General features: G+C 37.0%; 1 protein-coding gene across 2 annotated transcripts in view; it reads right to left on the reverse strand.

The window, feature by feature from the left end:
• UBN2 (ubinuclein 2) overlaps positions 1 to 26276 on the reverse strand; it is an 89477-nt gene that overhangs the window by 9189 nt on the left and 54012 nt on the right. Inside the window, exons 13-17 of one of the 2 annotated variants that reach the window (XM_027538872.1) lie at positions 24840 to 24882; positions 19596 to 21146; positions 13413 to 13644; positions 12884 to 12973; positions 916 to 11095 (exon numbers count right to left, since the gene is read on the reverse strand). In XM_027538872.1, coding sequence (XP_027394673.1) covers positions 11046 to 11095; positions 12884 to 12973; positions 13413 to 13644; positions 19596 to 21146; positions 24840 to 24882 — 1966 coding nt within the window. In that variant the 3' untranslated portion in view covers positions 916 to 11045. Of the gene's footprint in view, positions 1 to 915; positions 11096 to 12883; positions 12974 to 13412; positions 13645 to 19595; positions 21147 to 24839; positions 24883 to 26276 lie in introns of those variants that run through there. The other variant, XM_027538873.1, reaches the window with a different exon arrangement.

Here is a 26276-nt window from a genome sequence, read left to right on the forward strand (position 1 = left end):
CTTTTGCAAAACTACTAGCTTTTCGTAAAAGCACTTGCAGCCTACCCTCTCCTGCCTGAGGACCATGTCTTTAAACTTCTTCATCTTAATGACAGTGCATTGAAAATACACTTAAATACCAGGACTGTTTATATTTGAGGGCATATGTTCTTTTCTGTATCTTATATGCACATATACAGTTATAAATCACGAAACTGTTCGATTTCTCTCACAAATTGCTACCTTTTCACCCTCTTTCCCAGTCCCTACCTGGATTTCTAAGGTTAAATTCTTTTTTTCACTTTTTTCTCATGCCAATATTTTCCCTAAAGAAGTCCTCTACAAGTAAGACTAAAAGATGCTCACTTATGCAACTAGGTGAGCATCCTGCATCTACAACTGCAAGCCCTGACCCTGGAGGCAGGCATACGCCTACACAGGCACACAACCCTCTAATCTGAAGGAAGAACCTAGTAAGCCTGCGTTCCAGGACTCACACAGTCTGGCTTCCTCTAGTCACCCCAGCACCCACCTCACACCAGCCTGGCCGCCTTCCTGTTTCTTCCTGAGTCTGCTCAGGATGCTCCCTTTTCCTCCTTCCCAGTCAAATCCCATTTATCCGTGGAGGCCCAGTTCAAATGTCATCAACCTGACAAGGTCTCCTCAGATCTTTCCAGCCTATTTTCTCCCCTGCTCTGAACTCAAGTGGCAGGTGGCCATGGACCACACCTTTGTGACACATTTTGAACTGTAACTTGTCATATGATTGCAGACTCTTTGTAAATACATGGAGGGTAGGTAGGTAAATACATGCCTCTGATTTCTGTATCCCATAACACCCAGCACAGTGTGTTACAAGCAAGAGATACTCCAGCACCACTGAAAGAATGAGATATTAAAATTCAAGTTAACTCAATGATACAACAGACACAAGAATAATATGTACATTCCTCTTTATTTAATACAACAACACGTAACACATACAAAAAGAAAAAACACTCATGTAAAAGGCCCTGTCGCAAAGGATAGACAGGAAACATCTACACAATCAAATAAGGCTCCTGCTTTAAAACAGGGGTTTGCTTAGCTACACTTGGAATATGAGCAAGGCTGTTGCGAAAAAAAGAAAAAAAAAATCCCTGCACTGAAGGAGTATATATATATCAATGGGGTCAATTTACTAAATTCACAGATCCACATCTAGGAATGTTTAAATCCTCTCACATATCCAAAAGTCATCAGGGTTTTATGAAATGTGATTTTTTTGGGGGGTTAAAAAATTTTACCTGTCCTCCTCTGTCTTTAGAAAATAGTGACAAGAGCCCTCTAAAAACTAGAGACCAGCAAACCACCCAAAGTTTGGAAAACTTTACCATTAAAGTCCAAAAAGTGTGTAGAACTGAGAATTCAAAGGCAAGATGGCAGTGGGAAGAAGAATTTAACTTAGTCATTTCCTGATCAGTCACTAGGAAACACAATGGAAACATCTAGGCTTAGTGCAGGGTTCGGTAGCAGCAGTTTTGTCCATATTCCTGCTCTCATTAGAGCCGGAAATTAAACAAGCACCAGTTCATCTCAAAAGAGCCTTATACAAACATACACACATACATACCCACACCCATTCACATCTCATCACCACCCCCTTTTATTTAAATTTATTATTATTATTTTTTTACTAAAATAATACAAAAAAGGGAGACAGGTATATTTACAAAAATCCATGGCTGGTACAGTACATAATTTTTAAGACACACTAAATGCTACAATCTTTCAGGTCCTGAGATTATTACAAATATCAACTCAAAGCTGTGTTCAGGTCCAGTTTTAAAGGAGGAAAAAAAAATTCCCAAAATATTAAGTCACACATTTATTTAAATTTAAAATACAGCATATCCCTTCAAGTTAGCAAAAACACACCTCCCTAAAAACAACTGCAATATGGTAGTCAGGGCCTTTCACCCAGAGGAGCAGCAATTATTTAGGCTCCTTCCTTCAAGATGCATTATAAAACCTGTTGGCATCTATATAAAGTGGGGAGGTGGCTCAAGAAAGAAGATGCTGTGTAACCAGAGGGACATTTCTCTATACAGTGAGCATTCACTGTATAAATAAGTCCCGTTTTTCCTTCTGTTACCAAACAAAAGTCTTTCCTTTATCAAAATTCATACTGCAAGAGTTGGAAATATGTGCTTACCCAGACTAAAAATCAGAATCCTTATTTCCAATCAGTTATAGCAAATCGGTCTGCAGTCCCACGATAATTTTTACAACTGCAAATAAATTTTCTTGCTTGTAATAAATGAGAAAACACTCATCATTTGGTTACCTTGGGAGACTTTGATTAACTTATTGTTTGGGGCACAAAATTTTCACCAGCCAGAGATTTCCTTTCCTTTCCTTTTCAGCTTGCCAGTGTTTAGCAAGCAACAGATAAGGAAGGGCAAGCTCTAAGATTTACATACTCTTAAGAACAATTAGATATTTTTGATACATTCTGTAATATAATTTTTCAAAGACAGCCAACAATAGAGCAGTACAAAGCTTGAATCCCTTCTCTGGAGGCTGGCCAAAAAAATTGTGTGTATGTTGGAAACCTACCTCTACTGGTGCAAGGGCCCCTTGCTTATCTACAAGTCTCAGAAGGTCTATGTAATTAATTATGTAAGCATAGCCAGGATTTTAAAAGTTGGCCAAACTTGGTCAACTTTCCGACCACCTATATAAAACAGTAATAACTCTGTCAACTGAGAATAATTTCTCTTTTAATGCCTCTGGCCAAAATTGGGGGTAATTCTTGGTAATTTCACAGGTACAAGAAAGAAAACCCAATATGCTGGCACAGGGCACACTACTCCTGCAAACAGATGAGAGAAGCGAAAAAGGAGGGAAGTTTATAGCCAGAAGGCCATGAAATGTAATATAGCAGGCTGTCACATAGAAGAATATGCCACTTGGCTAGTCTTGGTAACTGCCAACTCCTAAATGTGCTTGGAGGGTAGATGGAACTGTTAAATTAAAAAACAGTACCCCCACGTTATCTAAGGTAATAGTCACCTTGCTTGTGTTTCAATTAAGTTTCTGTTAGTGCTTTGTTACAAAATATTTTAAAACTAGACAAGATAAAATAGGATTATATTATTATTGGCAAAACAGTAACAAATAATATATCAAGAGTTTTCTGAGGAACCTAAAATTGGTACTAAGGATTCATATGGCCTTTCTGACGCAGAACTTTGTAAAGTAGGTTTATTCCAGAGGAATTAATGAAAAGAAGCAAGGCAGACTATTATGTGAAATAGAAGCCCAACAAATAATAAAAACAAATAAGAGTTCTCTTTTGAATAACCTTGAAAAGTATCGAGAAGAGGCCATGCAATGTAGCTACTACTATATTATATAGTAGAGAAATCTATTTTTAACACAAAGGAGAAGAGAAAAGAAAATTCAGGTCACCAGTGATGATTCTAAGTCCTGGACATATAGACCCCCTTAATTATACTACTGAGATTTATTTATTTATTTATTAAGTATTCTTGACCTGTTTGGGTAACAGTTCGGAAAAGTGTCCAAAATTTAAGTACTAACCTGCTCTAAAATGGACATATGAAAGAAAGTCTGAAAAGCATACGTATTACATATTACAGTATGAGGAAATTAAATAAAGATCGCAAATAGCTACTTTCAAGCAAATGGTACTTTGGGAATATCTGAGAAAAATATCAAGTTTTTCAAAGGCAGCCTGATTAAAATCCTACCAGTCCCTGTCTGAGTGTGCTGGGATGTAAACAGTCTCCTACAACATGCCTGTAGTCTTTACTTTCAAATTAAGTGGGGACCCAGCGTAGATGACCAATGTGAATGAGAAAAGGAGGTGAAAGTTTAACCTTTCCTCCCCAGACTCTTAGCAACTTTTATTCTAGTGTAGCCACTGGTTGATGAAATGGTTGAGAGCTCAGACTAGAGAAAAGAAGAATGAAAACTAAAGAAAGTGAAGAAAGAATGAGAATCTGACATTAATATTTAATGCCACTTTATAATGATAGTCTGACCATCTGTTTATTAGCTCCACAAACCTGAACACTGTGCCAGAGAATCTAAAACTTTCTCAGAATTGAACACTGGGATGGTTTTATCTTAACAACCCGAAGACATTCCATGATTCTAACTACAGTGTGCACCAGAATCTGTACTTAGTTTTTGAATATAAAGTTCACATTTTAGGACAGATGGACACACAAAATATCTCTATTTTTATGTTTCCATTAATTTTCCCGAGAGGAACAAACACACATTCAACAAAACCCTTATGCCTTATTTCTTTGGGTAGAAGTCTTAATTAACATCTGTTATTTAAAGAATGAGAAAAAGAGGAAGAATGTGGAAAACATGTATATTTATCTGCATAGTTGATATTTAGAGGCTACTAACTAAGGCTTTATCTGGAAAACACAACAAAAAACCAAAAAGTGACTTTTAAGGAAAAACATCCTATCACTAGAGAGGGCCTCAGCCAGTTCTGGGAATTAACTCAGAGGCTTTGTCTTCTTGGGCCTGGGGCCTTCTCCCGACTCACTCAACACTGGATCATTTGTTCCTAATCACCTGACATTCTCTTTCCTGACCCTGAATATGTGCTACAAAATCTACACACATCTCCTCACAAATGGTGCTCAGCATCTAGCTCTAACAGAGAAGCAGCATCCAATGTTTCCTGTTGTTATTGTTTTAAATGATAAAAGGAAAATTCTATGTATTACTGCTTCATATACCCGATGGAGGGAGGGTAGGATAAGATGACCTTCCTCTCGTCCCTGGAGCCGGGCAAAATATATTTCTTTGTACCCCGACCCTTCCCATGGCTGCCCCAGCTAGGAAGAGAGAAACCTGCCTCCTCTCTCCCATTTTTCTACAACCTGAGCAGTTGATGGCTCCAACTCTTTCACGTTAAAGAAGCATAAATTACAAAGGTAGACTGGCTGAAGTACACCTAGCAGACTGTGTAGTGCTTGCCCCTTCAGTGCAAAGCTGGATAAACCTATGGTTACAGGAATAGCACACAATCTCTACAAGGAGACCCCCATTCATTCTTAGAAAGTTAAAACCTTAGCTATATTCATCACTGAACAAGTAATATAAGGAAATTAGGCTGAGAACATGGCAAAGTGAGGCAGATAAAACATTTGGGATCATTAATCAACTCTAGTAACCAATCATTCACACTTTAGCTAGCTTCAGCTCCACAATCTTGGCAAAAATCACACATGTAATAATACCATAAACAGCTTAAAAAAAACAAAAAAACTACTTATAATTAGGAAACTTAGTGTTATTTACCCCCTCCCCTCTTATTAACCTGAAACTAAGCATTTTATCCAACCACAAATATAATATGTTTAAATAACACATATGTATCTAAATTAGAATTCCAGTGATTTTTTTTTTAAACCTAAAAATCATATGGTGCTTTTTATACCCATCATAGGGAAACATTTTTTTAGCCTCTGCAGGAAGATGATAATACTTTTTTAAATTATATAGGACATTTTAGAAAAACTCAAAATATTTTTGAAAAAGTCTCTGATATCCCTGGGAGGTAGGTGAATATTATTATACCCAATTTTCTAATGGGTAATCTGAGGCACAAAGGTTAAACGATATTCCCCCTAAACACAATAATTCAAGAGTAACATGACTGAACTGAGGCCACCTGATAACAGTCTTGCTATCAAGTAACACTGCCAGGAGCCTCTGCTTTCTCCTTTTTGGCCACCAGTCTCCTCAGTTAAAATGTATTTAAAAGGGGGCATTTATTAGATATATTTATACTGGGTTTTGAGGATTGGTTCAACTTAGTCTCCCTTCACATGTCACATCTGTTTTCAACAAGAAACAGATGAACACTAATTACTGATATTATGTTATTTTGCTCAAGGGAGAAACATAAATAACCATTAAATCATATTAAGCCAAATGTAATTATTTGGCAAATGAGAAAACTGAAGCTCTCTCAAGAATGCCATGGGTTATATGAGTGTTTCTCTCCATATCTGAAGTCCTTCTGCTTCTAAGTTTATTACCCTTTTAACAGATATGCAGCTATATGAATTCTTCAAAACCCATTTTCCAGAAGAGTATATGGTACATTTTTAATATGGACAAAGTTGCTAACTTGCTTCGAAACTCAGAAACAATACCATGGTTCTAACTCTAGCTCTCCCGTGTCTTTAGTCTTGCCTGACATCATGTACCTTATCAACCTGACCTGGAAAGACTCTTGTTATTCCAATGCTTTCTCTAGTATTACACATGCCAAGTCTGAAGGGCACAGACCAGTGGATTACATCCAGGAGCAGCCAATGAGCCCACTAAATTTATTTTAGTTATAGTAACTGACTTGTTTTATATGTAGTTGTTGTTCCTATTAACTTCTACAAACAGATATTCAAAGGGCGAACACAGTATCTTGTGAGAAGACAATTTCCCAATCTACCCATTCAAATCAACTAAAGGCAATGGAATAAACAAGGCAAAAATTTTGCAAACATTAAAAGGGGAGTGCTTGGAAAGGATGCAATGGTACAGCAGCTACCAGTTATATATATATATATATATTACATATGTATACAAATATACACACATATATATGTATGCATGTATGTGTGTATCTTACACATATATCCATATACATATAAAGAAAAAAGAATATTACAGCATGACATGATCTTGGCAACTCTGAGATTCTTCCTCCTGAATCCCCTGACGTTATTAGCCTTCACTTTAGGGTATCTGAGAATAGTTTCCAAAGAGGGGAAAAAAGAAAGCAAAAAAGGCACTTAACAAAGACAAAGGCCTGAATTGAATATGCTTTAGAGGAGTAGTATAAGCCATTTTACCAGAGCTAAGAAATGATTTACAGAGTTAAACCTTTCCTCTTAAATTTTATAAAATAAAACTGTCTAACATGTTTCTAATCATTTACCTACTACTGCATTTGTCTTCTGCATCATTATTAGAAAAACAAAAGCCCCCTAAAAGCAAAAACCAAAACAACAAACAAACAAAAACAACCATACATACACAACAGCAAGTAAAAGTGCCCTTCTGAGAACGTAAAGTCAGCAGAAACTGCAGCGCTGCAGCACGGGGGCAAGGTCTCAAGTTTGGCCCGACTGCAGATTTCTCTCACTCTTCTAATTTAAAACAGGACAAAATGAACATCGACCAACAAAAAGAGCAAACAAAAATCCAAAACCTCAATGATGAAAAGAATACAAGGACCAGTGTGCTTTTATGGTACACCCTTAAAGTATCCTAGTTCTACACATGGGTCAAATTATATGACAAAGCCTCCCAGAAATAAAGAACTGTAAATTGAAGTTGAACATTACAGGCAAAGTTCATTTTACAAATGTAGCAGCAAATCTGATAGATTAATTGGAGTGCTAAGAGATGATCCCAAGGGACACAGTATTCGCGTAATCAATGGTAGTTTGAATAACAGTAGAATTCCATTTCAGAAAATGTCTTGAACCAAGTAGAGGTGGAAAGGGGGTGTGGTAGAGGGCAACGACAGGAGAAAGATTAGAGGTGTCTGCCCTTTCCAAACCTGGGTAGTAAACAATTTAAATCTGCTTTGGGGGTCGGGGGGAAATCCTGGGTTAAATATCTTTTCGTAGAAGTTGTTTTCATACAGGTGTCAAACCCACAGCATTCAAACAGGTGTGTGCCCGGTTCTTCCGTCTAGCTGGGTGATATGATAAACCCTATTCAGCTTCTATGATGTTAAAAAAAAGAAGAAAGAAAGAAATTTGGGCTAACAACATCCATCAAAGGGGTGGCAGGCATGAAGGAATGTGCTGACACAATGCTCTGAGTCCCTCAAAATCAAGATTTGCGGACCTCAGATGAACTTCACTTCTTCCCCCAATACTTAATCTCTTCAGTTGGTTTTAAAATCATGATTTCTTTTACCCTCTGATCTCAGAAGCAGATGAGAAAGAATTATAACCAACTGGTAATGAAATTATTGCTTACATCGATTGTGGAGGCTCTGAATGAGCTTGACACTTTGCTCTCAGTCTCCAGCCGAGGCTCAGCACTGCTATCTCTGGAGACAGCTCTGCTGATCATTCATTATTGCTTGTGAATACTGAGGATTAACTTGTATGTACAGTAACAGCTTATACGTCAGCGAAGGCAATTTAAAATACAAGACCGTTGAAAATAGCTTCCTTTTCCTGAATCAAGAATCCCATGGCATGGGATGTAACTGTGCTGATTACTTTTACACTGGGATGCTGCTAATGCTCTTCAGAAAAGACACATTGCTCTATAGCCTTTCCAATTACTCCCCACTTTAAAAAATAACATAATTTGATTTTCAAGTGCAAAAATAGAATATGAGTTGCAAGCCTCTGTGCTAAAAAATAACTGATTTGTATGTATGTTTTTAGTAAGAAAAGCTGTAAAAATAGGTGACCGTACAGTATAGACACCATTTTCAATGTTATGATCTAGGAAAGAAACAGGTATTTACATGCAGTAACTCTCTGATCATACTTTTAAGAAATATAAGGATGTTTATTTGATTTGTACAACATAAACGGGCAGTCTGATTGAAATGGATGAAGGTAATGAAAATGTGATGGGGGTGAGGCAGTTCTCACAGAATCAGGATTGAAGAGAACAGAATAAAATCTCCACAGAGGAGGCCTCAGAGCCCAGAGCCCTCAGGTGTTTCGATATGGGGGAGGAACTGATAATCCCACTCTTCTCGAATGAAGACAGAATCATGGGGGGTCTTCATATGGTGTGACTGAGTTGATGGGTTTAACAAATTAAAGTTGTCATTCCTCAACTTAAACTACCACTGAACTCATCTATCAATAAATATATGTGTACAAAAATACACACACAGATGAATACACGCACCACTCTCCACCAGAAGAGAGATGAATCTGCATTGTGTTCTCTCCTTGTTCAGGGAAGTAAAATGAAGGTGGCTTCTCAAAGGAAAATTCCTAAAGATTAGCAGACTTTTTTCCCCCTCTAAATTAGATAAAAGCAAGAGGTATGCTACATTGGAAGAACTCAAGAACTGGATAAGCTTCCCTAGTTAAAAAAACCGAACAAACTTTAATCAAACATTCTCCATTCAAGTCAAACCTATCTGCAACATCCCAGTATCCTTCCAAAGTATCTACTAGGGTTGACAGGACATTCTTATTTGCTTTACTGATTAACTAAATTCTTAGAGGCAAGTAATTATATCAATGATTCCTTTGAAATAACCCTTTCCCCTTATTGTAACAAGTTCTTGGAACTAAAGTTTTCAGTTATTAACTTTTTTTTCCACTGTAAAGTAAGCCAATATGACTCTGAAGTCAAAATATGGGCTTACAGATCTAAAGCATTGTGTTAATTTATTCAGTCCTAAAGCCTATTTGCAACTTTTGCTATGAAAGTAAAAAAGGGCCCGATTAATACCCTTATCTGGATAAATATTAATGGTACTGGGGGACTTGTAATGAAAACATATGTAAGAAATCTTGCTACTACCAATCTGGTGCAGTTTTTTTAGGTGTCTGGCATTATTAATGGACCAAGCTTACACCATTCTTGTGAACAGTTTGAAAACATTCGGAAGCCTAAACAGGAAGAAAAAGACTAGAACAATGATGAGGTGAAAAAAGTCAACAAAATGTATCTAAACACTATAAATCTCTCCCTTAACATCCTTTGTTGAACATGCAATTTGCATGAGGAAGCTCTAGTAACGGAGTTTTATTATCTGCAGGTTTACTCATATATCAATACTCTAAGTATTAGTAAAACTTTAAAATCTCAAATGCTCCAAATCAGTTTCACTACAATGGATATAGGGAGTAAAAATACACTATGATTGTTATAAAAATAATCCCCTGTACACAATGATCCTAATTTAATTCCTCCCTTTAAAATACCATCTTCAAAATTCCCCCCAAATACATATATGCCATTTGAATGACCAATGAAGAAGCACTGCAATACACACTTATACCTGTTTATATCAATAGTTAATAATCACCTGAAATACCACTAGCTAAAAGAACAGAAGGAGAGGTTGTGAACTAAAGTGATGTTGGGGGAAATTGACAGTTCATACTGGCAGGCCTGCAAAGGCTAAGTGGACCAAAGCTGCAGTCCTACAACAAAGATCCCCATTTCTCAAGAGGAAAATGTGAACACAAGTCACATTTTAACATCAAGAATGGAAATAAGAATTAACCAGTCAACACCAGATGCACAAATCACCTGAAGAAGAGAGTTAAGTACCTGCTTCTGAATGGAAGATGTAATTGACCCTTTTACAAAAAGGGGACATCTAAGTTTCATCTGTTATGAGCAACAGGCTCAATTTTTTGACTTAAAAAAATGTAATATATATCACTGTGCTAAAATAACTTTCCTGAAACATCTTTAGTCCACTGATTTACACAGGAGTTGCTACACACTGGAGAAGATTCAAGTTTGTTCAGGATTTTTGAGGGTACATGATTTATACTCAGCTATTGTCTGCATCAGACATAGGGCCATTAAATATTTTTTGTGGCAAATTAGCTGCATAGTCCACTCAGACATGACCATTACTCCTGACAAACTGGCCTAATTTGGGGTATACTGCCTTTTATTATGCAACTATGTCTACAAGTGTTCAGATCCAACCCCCAGGATGGATGGAGTTTACCCAAATCCTCAATTTCCTTCTTCCTGCCCAGGGAAAAATCAAATTTGTATTTCTGTGGGTTTGACAACTGAGTCTCTTTCAAGTCAGTTAATATGGTAACTTTGTCTTTCTTTAGAAGAGACTAAAGGTCACACTTAACTTTGCACAAAAGTATTTCTTCCTCCTGCACCTGGCTTTACTCAAGTAATGTTTTCTTTTCTTTTTCCTCCTCACCACAGTGCTTGGGACGAGAGAATGTAAACATCGACAGAACAGCAGCCCTATGACCACACGAGTACTTTCCCATCAGGTAGGTTCCAACAGCCAGCCAAGTGTGTCATCTCCTTCGCTTGCTGGGAAGTCACTGAGATTTCCGTGGTAATTTAGTGTCCCCTTTACTTTGGCCTCCATCTGAGAAAAGAGGTGTTTAATCAGTATGGGTCGGCATGTCATAAAAAATAAAAGCATATGAAGCAAAACATACAATTAACTTCTAATTTTCACGTGGATGACGACATTGCTAGAAAGATAACCTTTAGTACCTTACATGTTACAACACAGAGAAGTTGACATATAAAGAAGAATGATTCTCTTATCTCAAAATGACTATGGTTTAACTGGTTTCCAGTGTCCTACAAATACTATTTCAACAAGTATTTGTTATCTACCTTATAGTCAACTGTGTCAAATGCTGCGAGGATTATAAAGAAACGCAAAAACACAATCAGTCCCCCTCCTTCAAGGAACTTATCACATTTTTTGATTCCCTTAGAAAACAAGGTCAACTTCAAGGTCGATTTCATTTTCATGCAGGTGAAAATTTCTTGCCATGACATAGTAATTAATAACTCTCAATTATTTATGTAAATGATTGGACCACACTGGGAGTGAAAACTCCAGCTGCATCTTTTAGTCCTAACCTGGCAAACATTGTAAAAGGTAGGAAAGTCTGCTATGGGAAGAATGATTTTTCTAGTTTTACATATGGCTATGTAACTTATATTGGGAAAATGCTAATCACTCTACTTAAACTGGACAAGAGTAGGACTGGGTGACCTCGAGGGCCCCAAAAAAATGTAGAAAATCTCTTATCATTTGTTGCCTTATCAAGGAAAATTAAGCTCCACCAGGCCTGAGTATTCTTGCCTGGAGAATCCCATGAACAGAGGAGTCTGGCAGGCTATAGTCCATGGGGTCACAAAGAGTCGGACACGACCGAGTGACTCACACTTTGTTCCCACGCTGGCACAACTATGGTCCTGTGTTCATTCTCTCAAGGAGTTAGTCTGGGGCAGCTCAACACTCGGGTGTCTTAGAGCATTTACTACAACCTACTGCCTCATGATTGCTCTGAAGCTCCCATTTCCACTTTGTGGTCAGCTGTAAACTTGCTCAACAACCATTTTAAATGCAGTGGCCAAAAAGAACAGTGAGGCCCTAGTCAGCTTTCAAAGTTAAGAGAGCAGCTGAGCTGCTCAAAGATGCTGAAAATGGCCCTCAAAATAGTTTCAGCATTTTACTGGGGTCAGCTGCTGATGAGAGCGAGAATCTGGAGGCCAGGGTTGGGTGCAGTGTCCACTGTTCAACTCCAGATCTCAGAGAATCTAGATGGGCTGCAAGTATATAACACAGAGAGTCTGAAATCACATTGGTTTAATCAGGGCTAAGACGCAGAGAAGAGTGATAGTTAAGGATACAGGCCATGGAGTCAGACTTCCTGGATTTGTATCTCAGATTAAACACTTATTATCCCATCAACTTGGGCAAGTTGCTTACCTCTGATTGCATTTCCTGATCTGTAAAATGGGAACTGTGATCTCATTCACAGGTTTATTTTAAGGATTAAATTAACTAATATGTGTGTCACAAGACTATCTGGCACTTTGGAAAATTTCTATAAAGGTCAAGTGTGATTAACTACTGGACATGATTTTTGTATACTGTCTTATGAATCCTATTCTTTGTCCTCATTCCCATATAACAAACACCTTCAAAAAGGCTCTCTGCACATGTAACAAAAGATCTCCTTTACCTGTTTCCTTTCTCTGAAAAGGCGTTTGTTGCCGATGAGGATTTGCTCATATGAAAATTACTTTTTCCAATCTTTGTCATTCTCTCACATTGTTTTCAGGAAAGATTTAATATATTGGTAAATCTGTATAAATATTAGATAGAGGAAGAAACGGGGGGCTCTCTTACCATTAAATGTTTGCTGTACATGTGTAGGCAGAGGTGCGTGGGAAAGCGCTGCTGCGTGCTGAGCTCCTGGCTGTAAACCCTTTAGTAAATCTGGGGGAAGAACACACTTGTCAGTGATCTTCTTCAAACTAAGACCTGAGCACTCTTAGATACAAAAATAAAAATAATTTATCCAATGCAAGCACAGGCCTCGACTTCAAAGGTTTTTTTAAACTAGAGCACATACATTATGTGTATAAATATAAATGTGCATGCAAATAACCCAGGAAATCTGACTTTCTCTTACTATAAATTTCATTAAGATAGAAATGTGGAATAGCCAGTTCACTTTAGAAACTATAAAAAAATTTCAGAGTCCAGTAATTCCACTTATTTTATATATACACAAGAAATAAACTGGATTTCTTTTAAAAAGAAATTCTATAATCTCCACTAACTCCAACTAGACTGCTCTCAATTAGTATAAATTTGTAAGGTTTCCTGTTCTCTCAAGACTAGGCAGCCATGTAAGAAAAAGAGCCCTACTTACTCTGAGTTAGGCTATGGTGGAAAGCGGCTGAGGTAGATCCCGAGGTGGTTGTCACTCCAGCTGTGTCCGTTCCAAAGCCAAGTAGCTCCAAGGGAAACTGGAAGGGCATGGTCACTGGAACAAGGCCACCCAGCATCCCAAAAGGAGTCACATTTTGATTTGTTACAGACAAAGGTGATGTCATGAGAGTCAGAGGTGAGGCATTAGCCAATAATGATGCTCCTGCTGTGGACTGCAGAAACCAGGGGTCAAAATACATAAGAAATCAAGTCTTTAACCTGAATTGATTTATTTTACTTAATATCCTCATGAATGTGAGACTGTGTCTTACGTCTACTCTAACACAAACTCTGGGAGACAGAAATGAAGGCTGAAGTGTAAATTACATTTCAAAGAGTGACCAATACTGGCTTTGGAAATACTTCTACGTTTCAGCACCAGTTAAGCTTCCTTAACTGTTATTGCAATGTCTGTATTAACACCCATTCCTCTCTTAATTTCTAAACTTGGATTTCCACTTTTGCTCTTATCTCTACATCTGACACAGGGAATTAATTCCATATAATTTCAATTCGGTCTCTGATCTGTAATTTAACTGTCTTTCTGGGCACAATCTCTGCAGCTTCTGTTCTAGACTATTACTCTCTCAGATCCCTCAACTCAGTACCCTGTACGTTCATCGTTAATGGCCATCCGTGTTTTCCTCTTCAAAAGCTTTATCTGCCTCTTCCTCAAAAGCTAACCACCTGACCTATGCCATGAATACCACCCCTGCAGAACTTTCTGTCACAGATGTCAACCAAGCACTGCACCTTCTCTGCATTTCCTCTGCTTTTGCATATACAGAGACTGCTGACATATCTTAAAACCAACTGTCTTACAACCAACCATTACTCTTCCCTAACCCCTAGCAACAACCTGACTTATGTATCTTTCTTTTATTATCAAACTTATTGAATGGCAACCTTCATTTTCCACACTATCTCATCTCTTCTTAACCCCTGAAAGCTGATTTTCAATTCCACTACATTTCTGAACTCAGACTCCTAAGGCAAAAGGTAAATTACAGAGTGTTTTGACACACCCCAACTTGGGCTTTGATGCCATCATTATGAAGAAAAACACTTCAAAACATGCCAGCACTGATAAGCTTTCATTGAGAAATTACTGAAATATACTTTATAAAGCTAATTTAGTTCTTTGAACAATTTCCTATACAGCAAGTAAACATTTTTTTCCATTCCGACTTTTTTTGTGTACTTAATAAAGATTATAACCAAAATTTCTCAGTATCAGATATTACCTACTACATCTGCAATTGTGAGCTTTTTTTTATAGCCTTATTTTATCAACTCCAAATTTATGTGGTAAAAAATTTTCACAGTTCTAAGTTTGGTCAAGAAAACTGAATTCTCTGAATATTTGTTAATCAATAATAAGCATTAGCAATTGTTACTTTTATTTTGTATACTAATGATTTCTACCAGTAAATATTATTAATAAAGGGCTGGTCATTTTATTTCTCAGTTAATCTATAGGGAAAATGTAGGTGATTTTCCCATGCAAAAATGCCACATCATCTCACATATTTATACACTCAATGGTCCACACCACTGCTGAACGAAAAAATGAAGAACATTCTTAAAAAGCTTTCTATTGTTTTTTCACTAGTTCTCCAATTGCCTTCCCTTACCTCCTTTATTTATGTGTCAAATTTGTACCTATAGTTCTGACCTCTCACCTCAGTTGCAATCCTGTTTAGCTAATGGTTTAGTGAAGAATTCCACTTGGATATCTAACCTCACCAAATTGGTATGCCCAGAATTGAACTCATCATCTGTTACAATCATTTCCCTCCCATATATGTTAACTGCTAAGATCAGTAGTTTCAATTCTTTCCCACCAGTCAAGGCTTGAAACCTTAGTTTTTAAGCAACACAAAATGAAAGACAAGATGATCTCATATTCAACATATCCTTTTTTTTTTTAATCACAACTTTCTCCCACATTTAAGTGCAAATCTTTACAAATTTACACTTGGACTTAACTGTTTTTCTTACTTGCCGGTTGTTCCCCTCTACTGTGCCAACCATGATATTAAAAATGGGTGATTTGGGAACAAATTACTGACTTAGAAACAACAGTGGTTTGAAGCAAAAAAAAAAGGATCAGTATCAAGAGTTAACAAGGGTTTTCTCTTCTTTTTTCATCAACATTCTACTACTGTCTCAGGATAATATGGGGAACACACTCTAAAACCATGTTCCCCAAGCAGAGCCCTCCTGGTGAGGAACATTAAATACTGCTAATAAGGAGAACTCTTATGCTTTTCTGGAGCAGGTTCACTGAAGCATTAAAGCTGACAGAAAATGTAAATTAGGGCAACTTCCAAAATTAAGTTATGTGTATTAGCAAAAGAAAAAAATGGCACCAGGTCCTAACTGTCTGACATTTTATACTTATAAAAACCTTCCATATCCACTTTTGTTTACAAAACTAAAATCAAACACCAGATTATCTAAATGTTACATCGCAGTTATAATTTTCTCTCACAGAAGATGGAGACCTTTTAAAAGCGGGGTATCCCATTGTTGGTATTATTCAGAAACATTACAGGAGAAGCTATCAACATGAAGCAGGCAAACAGTTCAGGATAATGCCCCATAATCAGAAATATTTTCCATGACCTCCACATTTCATTCCCAGGGGAAAATATAAAGGAACACCTTGCTCTTCGTGGTGGGCATTAGACTTCTTTTTAAGGACATGTTTCATTTTGGTGAGTACATCTGCCCCCCACATTCTCTATAACACCCAGGGTGGTTTTTTGAAATGTGTATCAGACCATACCACTCCCCTCCAACGGCTTCCCACTGAACATGAAGTAAAAGCCCAAGTCCTTATTGTAGCCCCCAAGGTCCTCAGTCACATGGTCTGGAGTTGTTTTTTGACCTGTCACCCCCCCATCTTTCCCAACTGTCCAGCCCTGTCAGGCTCTTTCCTATCTCAGTGTCTTCACATCTACCTTCCCTTTCTTGCCTGGGCTGTTTGCTCTTCTCTCCAAAAGGCTTGGTCCTAGTCATTCAATTATCAGCTCAAACGTTGCCTCTTCCAAGAGGCTTTCTCCATCTCCCTTATCCATCTTAGCAGCAATCGCACTTTATCATATTATTCTGTTTTTATTTTTATAGCACAAAGTATTTTTAAATACTGTGTTTTGCTTATCTTTGTCCTAGAATATATGCCCCATGAGAGGGGGCATATATTGATCTTGACTCACCCCAATTTTCCCAGCACCTAGAAGAGTGCCTGGCACATATTAAACACTTAGTAAATATTTGCTTAGTGAATTATTTTGGAAATTATAGAGTGGCAAAGACTGGATTCACAGAAAATCAATAAGCTGAAGGGCAAGAAAGAACAAGAAAGCCTTCAGTGCAAAGTTATTAAATACAAAGCAGGTAGAGATCAATCTGAACCTATAAAGACTTTAACTTTGGTTAACCTCAGGACCTGTCATTTTCACATCTGCACACAGCTAAAGACATCTTTTAGAGGCAAGTGGAATATTTTATAGACATAGATAGGAAATCTGTTTTTCGTGTTGGCTAGCTTTAGAAAGACAGGATCTAGGGGCCACAGGGTAGCTGATAAGACATCAATAAGATGTTCTGTTAAAAAAGAGAACAAAAGTTAGGAATAACCTTATTCAATTACTGATCTTTTCTTCAGTCAAACCAATAAGAAAGACAAAAAGGATCAGATATGAGGCAGGAACATTAAGGTCTCCAAATCATAAAGCCATTTTGGAGAGGAAGAAATCAGAAGGAAGGAGTTACATTTTAGAAACACAAATTTTGCCATGTAGCTTCCTTGATAAGAAACTAACCGGTAAACAATAAACCAAATTGTTCTTTTGGGATAAATGATCAACTGTAGGAAGTTTTCCAGGGTCGGGGTGGGGGTGGGGGTGGGGGCGTGGGGAACAGAACTGATAGATTCTGGAGATGATAAAAGACAGAGGGAGATTTAACTTTAAAGAAAACAAAGTAAGTGAAAGAAAAAAACAAGCAAATTTTAACTCCAGGAAACAAGCCCAAAATTTATGACTGAAACCACAGTTCACAATAGTTAGCTCAACATAGACAATCTTTTACAAAGTCACAGATTTAACCAAAAGTTGTCATTTTAGTCTCTGAAGAGAATGGGAGAAGTATAAGACAGTTAAAAGCCTTATTTATCACAATGAGAAGCTGAAAGATAACACTAAAAGAGACTTCCATTCATTCTTATTTTTAAAAAACACAAGAGAAAAAGCTAACAGTTAAAGTAGTTGACAATAGGAAGGAGGATATGGGCCATGGAACTGTCATTTTGGTTATAATCCTCTCATCAAATTAAATCAAATTAAAGATTGATTTCAAAAGCAGTCAATATTTTAACAAAGATAATAAAATAAGAATGCAGACGAACTCCTAGACCTTAGTTATAACTTAAATTTTAACATACGATCCCTAGGGGTTTTTTTGGCTATTTTCTTATTTCTGATAAAAGCAAAATCATATGGCTAAAATATCTATAAATCCTAGATTCAATTAATGAAGTGTCAGTTAATGGAATTTTGTTCTATATTAGAATTTTAGAATTCATTCATTCCTAAGCCTATAGTAGAGGCAGAGTGATGATCTGGGTTTTAGGTGTACATTGAATACCAACACTTAGCTTGTACTGAACAGCAGGAAATCTCTCAGATACCATGGGGAAACTTACTTCATTAGATGTTCCTATTCCACATAAATAAGATGCAGTACAAAGTCAGAGCACTTTCTTAGACAACAGAGTTTCATAAATAAGTCGTATTTTCAAAGAATAATTGAGAAGCTAAGAAATAACATCATAAAATGCTATTTTTAGAAAAGCTTATGAAACATACTATTATATAAAATCTACTTTCTTGAAGAGTCTAAAAAAAGTATCTGGAAAACATCAACACTGGTGAGATGATACATGACTTTTCTTTTTTAATTTTTTTCTGAATTTTACCAACTGTGAACATGGATTATGTTTCAAGGGAGAGGGGAAAAAGTTAAAGAAACCAAATGAGTAAAGTGAAGAACAAATCTGAGAAAGCCTCAGAATACAAATAAGTGGTAGATAGATGAAAATGATAACAGAAAAGATGACATGAAAGGCAGAGAGATGAAATATATGAGCAATAGAGCTCTCAAAAACCTAGGCAAATGGATCAGAAATGATAAGCAGGCCCATAATAGAATAAAATATTCTTGAGCTGAAAAAATGCGTGGGTCAGAGACTGAAAGATGTTACTATTTTCTAAGTACAAAATTACTGAAAACTATCTAGATAAACCTGGCCATTATCTGGGAACACTTGATTTTCAAAGAAAAAGATAAAATGTGATTAGCATTTAGGCAGAGAAAATATGTTACTTATAAGGGAACAAAATGTCAGAATGGCCTCAAACTTTTTTATAACCTTAAATAGTAAGGGTCAGTGGAGCAGTATTTATAAAATCTGGAGTGAGACACTTAGTGACCCAAGAAGTCTATCTATTCAAGTGTGACAGAAATCATCAGGTATATAAGTGCTGAAGTAGAACAACTTTCACATTAGCCTTTCTGAAAAGATTCCTTGAATTAGGTACTCCTGTTAACTGAGAGAGAAATTTAAATGAAAAACTCATGAATGGGGAAAGTATGGTATAAACAGACTACTGATACTAATTTGACAGATAATTATACATGAACAACTGCAAAATTTATAAAAAATAAAAATTTTATTCAAAAAGACGCAGTTAAAGGAAAAAAATAATATGAATGTATAAATTTGATTTTAAAAGTTATGAAAGTTGACAGGAGAAAGGGACAAGGACAGGGAAGAGAAGAGACAAGCGAAGGTATGTTAAAATCATAAGTGATGATTTTGTTCTGGACTTTGATAAGATACAGTTTTAAATTGTGTTTTTCAAAAATTTTGAAAGCAAACATGTGATTAAAAAAACACACCCCAACAAAAGTTTTGTCCCCAAGATTATCCATCACTGTGATGTCAACATCCATAAGTTATAAATTATAAACTGACACATTATAATAAGATCATTAAATGGAGAGAAATTACACCACCTTAACGTTTTCATCACGTAAGTGCATCTAACATACATACCTGCACACTGGCTGCTACCACTGAAGACCCTGAGGCAGAGGATGGTCTATGTGGAGTAGACAACGGTTTAGTAGCACCCTGTGTTCCACTTCCTGTTCCCCCAGATAGACTAGTCCTATTAGCTCCGCTTGAGTTAAGGTTGCTACCTCTGCTGGCAGGTACATTCATTGCAATTCCACTCAAGCTATTCTTCCCAACAGTTCCAGTGGATGGTGAGTTTGTTAGCTTTGAAGGGGCCTGAAGATTTTTTGTAGACGGAAGGCCTGAAGTGCGATTCAAGGGCAATAAATTCAAGGTGGGAGACTGTCTGCTGATGTTCATTCCACTGGGCTGTTTATGGACTGGGTTGTTACTGCTTGAGTGGCTACTCTGGGCCACTAGTGCATTTGGACTGGAAGAACTTGGGGATACAGTAGGTTTGGGAGTTGGGTTGGATTTAGAAATAAGTTTAGTTGATACTGAAGGCTTAGCTGACTGAGAGGGCTTGGGTGAGGCAGAAGGCTTAGGTGAGGGCAAGGGTTTAGGAGACGTGGCGGGTTTTGGAGATGAGGCAAGTTTTGGGGATGCAGCCATTGAGAAGGGGGACTTGAAACCCTGCGTGGAGATTTGTGACACCATCGCCTTGGCTAAATAGTTAGTGGAGGTAGTGGTGCTAGGTACTGTCCTAGAAACCAGGGAGTGGGACCCTTGAGAACCATTTCCAGGTGGGGGTGTAGATAAGGGAAGGCGGTACATAAGTGGCTTGTCTGAAGTCTTAGTAAGTGGGGATGAACAGGAAAGCTGGGGATTATTACTTAACTTCACCACTGGGTTGGTCTGTGATTTACTAATAGTCGCTTGTAATGGAGACACATAGTTCTGCTGGACAGCTGAATGCTGGTGCACCTTTGTTACTTGTGTTAACGGAGAAGCGTCTTGGGCCTCTGATGTTCCCAGAGTATGAGAAGAGGCAGCAACTTGGGCTTGGGAAGAGGAGGAGACATGGGTCTGTGAAGAGGAAGAAGCATGAATCTGGCTTGACCTCTGTAGTCCTTGCTGAAGCAGCCTGGCTGGCAAAGGTTCTAAGGAAACTTTTGGGTTCTGAATCGAAGAACCAGCAATAAGGCCTGAAGAGATGCCAGTATGAGCTAAATCCTGGGGTTTCTTTGGTACTGGCCCCGTGTGGCCAGCAATGAGACTCGACGAATGTGCAGTCTGAGTAGAATCTAGTTTTTTGGGTGTAGCCAGTGGCAGTTTACTCATGATACTTGCTAATTTTTCTTCTCTCAGTCCTGGACGAGGTTTTGCAGTTGGCATACTTATCCTTGAGCCAGCTGGAGGGCCCTTGTTCCCATTGTTGATAACAGCTAAGGCTTCAGAAACAAGATCCAGTGCAGGTGGATGAAAGGAAAGCTCTTCATCTAGTGAGTCATCAAGGCAGATGGTCTCCTGCACTGGCGTGGAGCCAGAACTGGTAGAGGCCACGGCCGATGTGCTAGAGCTTGTTGAAGGACCACCAACTGAAGCCACCGAGGATGCAGGAGTTTTCTGGTCCTTTTTTGGACTACACTCCTAGCATAAGAAGCATTATATTGGAAAAACAAAAACAATTAATCAAAATTTACACAGTATTAGTTTTTAAAGCATTAGAATTTTCATAATTAAAATTCTACAGATCTCTTTGCCTTTATCTTAGGATTTTACCCATCTTATGTAGTATAGTTTGCTATGATACAGACCATCACTCCCTGCTTCCTTGCATTTTGGCCTCTTTGTATGCCTGTCTTACAGCTACCTACAGACAGTACACAGAGAAACCAGTATATCAAACTGATAGATGATTCAATTCAAGCACACTTAAATTATGTTTTCTATTCATTATGGTAGAAGTCATTCATAATTTATTTCATATATATTCACTATGAGCAAGGTACTATGCTCAGAAAACAAGAGTATTAGAAATTAAAACTCTAAATACCTAAGAGAGAATTAAGAATTTAACCTTCTTAAAATTCAAGGAAGAGATAGAATTAGAGCAGTTTAAAATACTTAAAGAGCGAAAGCATTAAAAAAGTGTCTTTCTCAAGAAAAATATGAAGTACTTGACATTTTATTTTTATAATTAAGAAGAAAGAAAACTACATAAAAATCATTTCAAAGTTTCAATTAGTTTTTAAAAAAGAGACAAATCCAAATAAAACCAAAGCCTTATCTATTAATTTATACCACCATAGCACTTACCTTAACTATAGTGGGGAAAGCATGGAGAAAAAGAGTCTCTACCATCTACCTTCTAAGGTTTTATGATAACAATAAATAGGAATAGTAAATTCTTATTTCTCTTAAGAATGCCACTGCACTCTAACTTTCTTAGCAATTTCTCTAAAACTTCTAAACAGCCCTGACTGAAAGCCTCAGTGCCTTTCAGCAGTCTGAAGTGTAGCTACATTAAGGCCAAGCCTGTCTGCTAAGACGAAATGCAGATGAGGCACGATGGCATTGACATACCAAAAACTCCATCACTATAAAGAGGACAGAAACTGAGAGTGAGGGAGGGTATCAAAATAATATTGGTAGTGTTACCAGTATAAAACTGCCATTTTAAAGTAAGTTCTTTAATATTTTTCTTTATAAAAATAACATTTAATCCACCCGAGAGTACTGTGTAGATTTATACTGGCAAATTGTTTAGGATATATATTTGAGTGGAAAAAACAGGTTATTCCTTTTATATAAAATGTTAATTCAATCTGGATAAATCAATGACTGGATGGGCAGATGGATTCAGAAGGAAGGAGGGGAGGCAAGGACAGAGGGCAGATGTGTACCAGAAAGTAAGAAGCTTTTTTTCCCTCTGTGTGAGCAGAAATTTCAGGATACTTTTACTTTCCTCCTTCACTTTTCTATATTGTTTGCATTTTCTCCTGTAAGCATTCCTTGTATTACCTTTATAACTGAAATAGGTATTGAAGGGGCATTAGAGCAGGAAAGAAAAAACAAATCAGAATACAGTTCTTTCCATTTGGGGAAAAGAAAAGGTAAATTCATCACAAAGATGAACAAAACAGAACTACCCTGGTGGTTCAGTGGTTAAGAATATGCCTGCCAATGCAGAGGACATGGGTTTGATTCCTGGCCTGGGAAGATCTGACATGCCTTGGGGGCAACTAAGCCCATGCCCTACAATTACTAGCATTAACTACTGAGCCCTTGTGCCCAGAGCCTGTGCTCTGCAATGAGAAGCCATAGCAATGAAAAGCCCGCATACCGCAATGAAGAGTACCCCCACTCAAAGCTACTAGAGAAAGCCCGTGCACAGCAACAAAGACCCAGTGCAGCCAAAAATAAATAAAAAAAAAATTTTTTTAAGATGAACATAACAGACAATCCCACTGTACCATCCCAACACACCCGTTATCGGAGTTCTGGTAAATTCAATTGTATGTTTAAATAGATGTACCAAAATTTAACCAACTCTTTATGGTGGGTATTAGGAGTTTAAAAATAAGTCAAATGTCAAAACAAAACATGAACCAATAGATTTAATCAAATACTGGCTCAATATTATTTGGATCAGAAGTTAAAAGAAGGTTAACCAAGAAAAAGAAGACTACTTCATCTGTATTCAAAAAGCCTCTGACAATATTAAGTTAAGAAGACCACAGAGTAGCAAATACAGATCTTCTGGCCATAACCTCACAAGCAAAGAAACTCTATGCAAAGAGTGAAGGCTATGGGAAAAGTCTGAAATCTAAAAGGTGTGGGCTTTCATTATAATTTTAATTTCAAATGATTATAGTTTTCACTTCTAAAGGTTATTGTGGGTTGGCCAAAAGGTTCATTAGGTTTTTTCCATAACAGCCTACAGAAAAACTCAAACTTTCTGGCCAACCCAATACTTGGTTCAACTCTGCCTTGTCTATTTTGATGTTTTTCCCCACCCTTCTACATTTTTAAATATTAAATAACTTGTTACTTTATGTCCTATACATAATAAATTCATCACTTGCTGTTCTCAGACAACCAATTCTATTGGTTGTCTCTGCTGACCCACTCATAGGAACACTTCCTCACAATTTTCTCACGTATCCCATATTTTCAGATGTTTGACACAGTATATATAGTGACTAGGATTTGGCGCTTTCACCACCATGGCCTGGGTTCGTTTCCCAGTCAGGGAAACCTTTCTTTGGGCTTTCCCAGCAGCTCAGCTGATAAATAATCCTCCTGCAATGCAGGAGACCCCAGTTTGATTCCTGGGTCTGGAGGTTCCCCTGGAGAAGGGATAGGCTGCCCACTTCAGTATTTTGGGGCTTCCCTGGTGGCTCAGATGGTAAAGAATCTGCCTGTAATGTGGGAGACTTGGGTTTGATCCCTGGGTTGGGAAGATTTACTGGAGGAAGGCATGGCAATACACTCCAGTATTCTTGCCTGGAGAATCCCCTTGGACAGAGGAGCCTAGCAGGCTACAGTCCATGGGGTCGCAAAGAGTGGGATATGACTCAGCAACTAAGCACATATGTAATAAGCCTTTGAGGTCTGGGATGAGGGTACGTTATTCCAGAAAGAATGTGATTTGCCAGTGTCGTGGGTTAATACTAATCTAACAACTTTTAAGTTAAGGTTTTCCTAGATCACGCAGGTTGTATAAACTAATCCATGGAAAATTTTCAGGAAAGACTTTCTTTCCCTAATTCAGAACCAAGGCCAAAACACACAAATTTCTTAATCTTTCTACTGGTGAATGGATTCCTTTTCTAGTCCTTTTACTAAAAATGTCATCCTGTCAGAGTCCCAGGTTTATGGAGAGCTTCATTCCAATTCCCAATCTATTTAAGTCTATAAGAAAATCTTATCAGCTGTGCTGTGAAAGGTGACAGAAACCAGCAAATGCACCTAAGGGCAACTGAAGTTTCAGTGACAGATTAACTTTCTGGCAGCTTCTCCTTTGTTTTGAGACATGGATTTCACTCATTCAAGATCCCAGCCATGCTTTTAAAAGCTATTTGTCATATTAATATTTTACTCAACATTTCTAAGTAGTACTAAGCCTTAGAATTCAATTAATGTATATAAACCTCCCATTGCCACAGTCATCTGTTCTCCCAAATACAATGGTTCCAGGATTTTTACAATGCTTAAAAATACCCATCTTAAGAGAACAGTACCTAAATCTATGCTAAATGCCATATAACCTTTTCATCATAAGAACATATTTCAATAGTCACCAATTATCACTAACTAAAGATTTGGTTCAATACTTACCTTCACTTTGGGTTTAGGTGCAGGAATCACCTTTTTCTTTGCCCTAAGAGAAAAGATTAAAAAGGAGGTTATCTCAGTAGCAGTTAAGTCACTCATTAGGAAATGGTAACACATAATCTCATATGTAAGTATTCAGTTTATATGTGAATATACACCAATATTTTTACTAATCTCAATTAACTACAATAAAGGTCAAACCATTAGTAAAATGTAGATAATAAAATTTTTTTAATTAAATATAATTACTAAAAATAAAAATTAAAACTCAAAACAGGGTAATGAAGGTGCCTAAAGGAGACTTATTTCAAAGAATTGGTAGGAATTTGTAATTATTTATAGAAAAGAGCTTCAAGGAACTTCAAGCTCAAATGAAACCATGCTAAGAGGTTATAAACGAGATACTATTTAAAAAACAAAACAAAAAAATCCTCAAGTTTTTTAAGAAAGTTATTTTTAACATAATAGTTCAAATAAAAAATTTCAAAGCTGACAGAAAAAGGGCAATAAAAAAATACCATGGACGCTTAGAACATTTGTGAACCAGTGTGAAAAAGTGAAAAGATTAAAAAACTCTTACAGGTTCTTCAGCATAAGAAAGTACTCATATGTTTGCTGAATAATTAAAGGGTTGTAAAGCTAAAACTGTCTGAATATTTCTACTTCACTAAATTAACAAATGTCTTAATTAAAAGTTTACAGTCAATCTGCAACTTCATTAAGGTAACAGTAATATTCATGACTTCCAGGCCTACATTACCACACAGATTCCTACTTTCTGATACAAAACAAAACAAAAAGTTAGCCATAATAATGAGGTTACTAAAAAAAAAAAAAAAAGACAAAAAAATGAGGGAAAGGATCTATGTAAATTCTATGTTTTAGAATTAAAGAAATAAATTATTTCTATACTTAAATTGTAATGGGATTTTAGGACTATAGGGAAATTAAAGGCCTAGAATACTGACATAAATACACCTAAGTGCACAAAAAAATACATTTACACCGACCCTAGGATATATAAACCACCTGCAACAAAGTAAACCTATAACAAATAAAACCAAACTACTCCAAATTTATACCCCAAAAAAACAAAAATAGCAAGATCTGAAAACCAAAACCAACTTCAATATATCTACCATAGTATACTAACAAAGTGTCCTTCCTAAAAGCTGTAAAAAAAATTCTATCTACTACAATTATATATAAGGAGAGGGGGAATTTTGTAACACTACCCAGATGTTATCCAGACCTCTTAATGGAGTACTGAACTAGAGTTGTTCAGTAACTTCTCAGTGACCTGATAATTTTATATTTTATTAACCCTTAACACTACACTTCTAGGCTATAGAGAAGGAGCCTTAAGTTGTAACTAAAAATAGAATCCTTGTCAAGATAACCAGTATTCACCCAAAAATATAACCACAGAAAAATCTGCCT

Source organism: Bos indicus x Bos taurus, chromosome 4 (assembly GCF_003369695.1).
Source record: "Bos indicus x Bos taurus breed Angus x Brahman F1 hybrid chromosome 4, Bos_hybrid_MaternalHap_v2.0, whole genome shotgun sequence".
Lineage (NCBI taxonomy): Eukaryota > Metazoa > Chordata > Mammalia > Artiodactyla > Bovidae > Bos > Bos indicus x Bos taurus.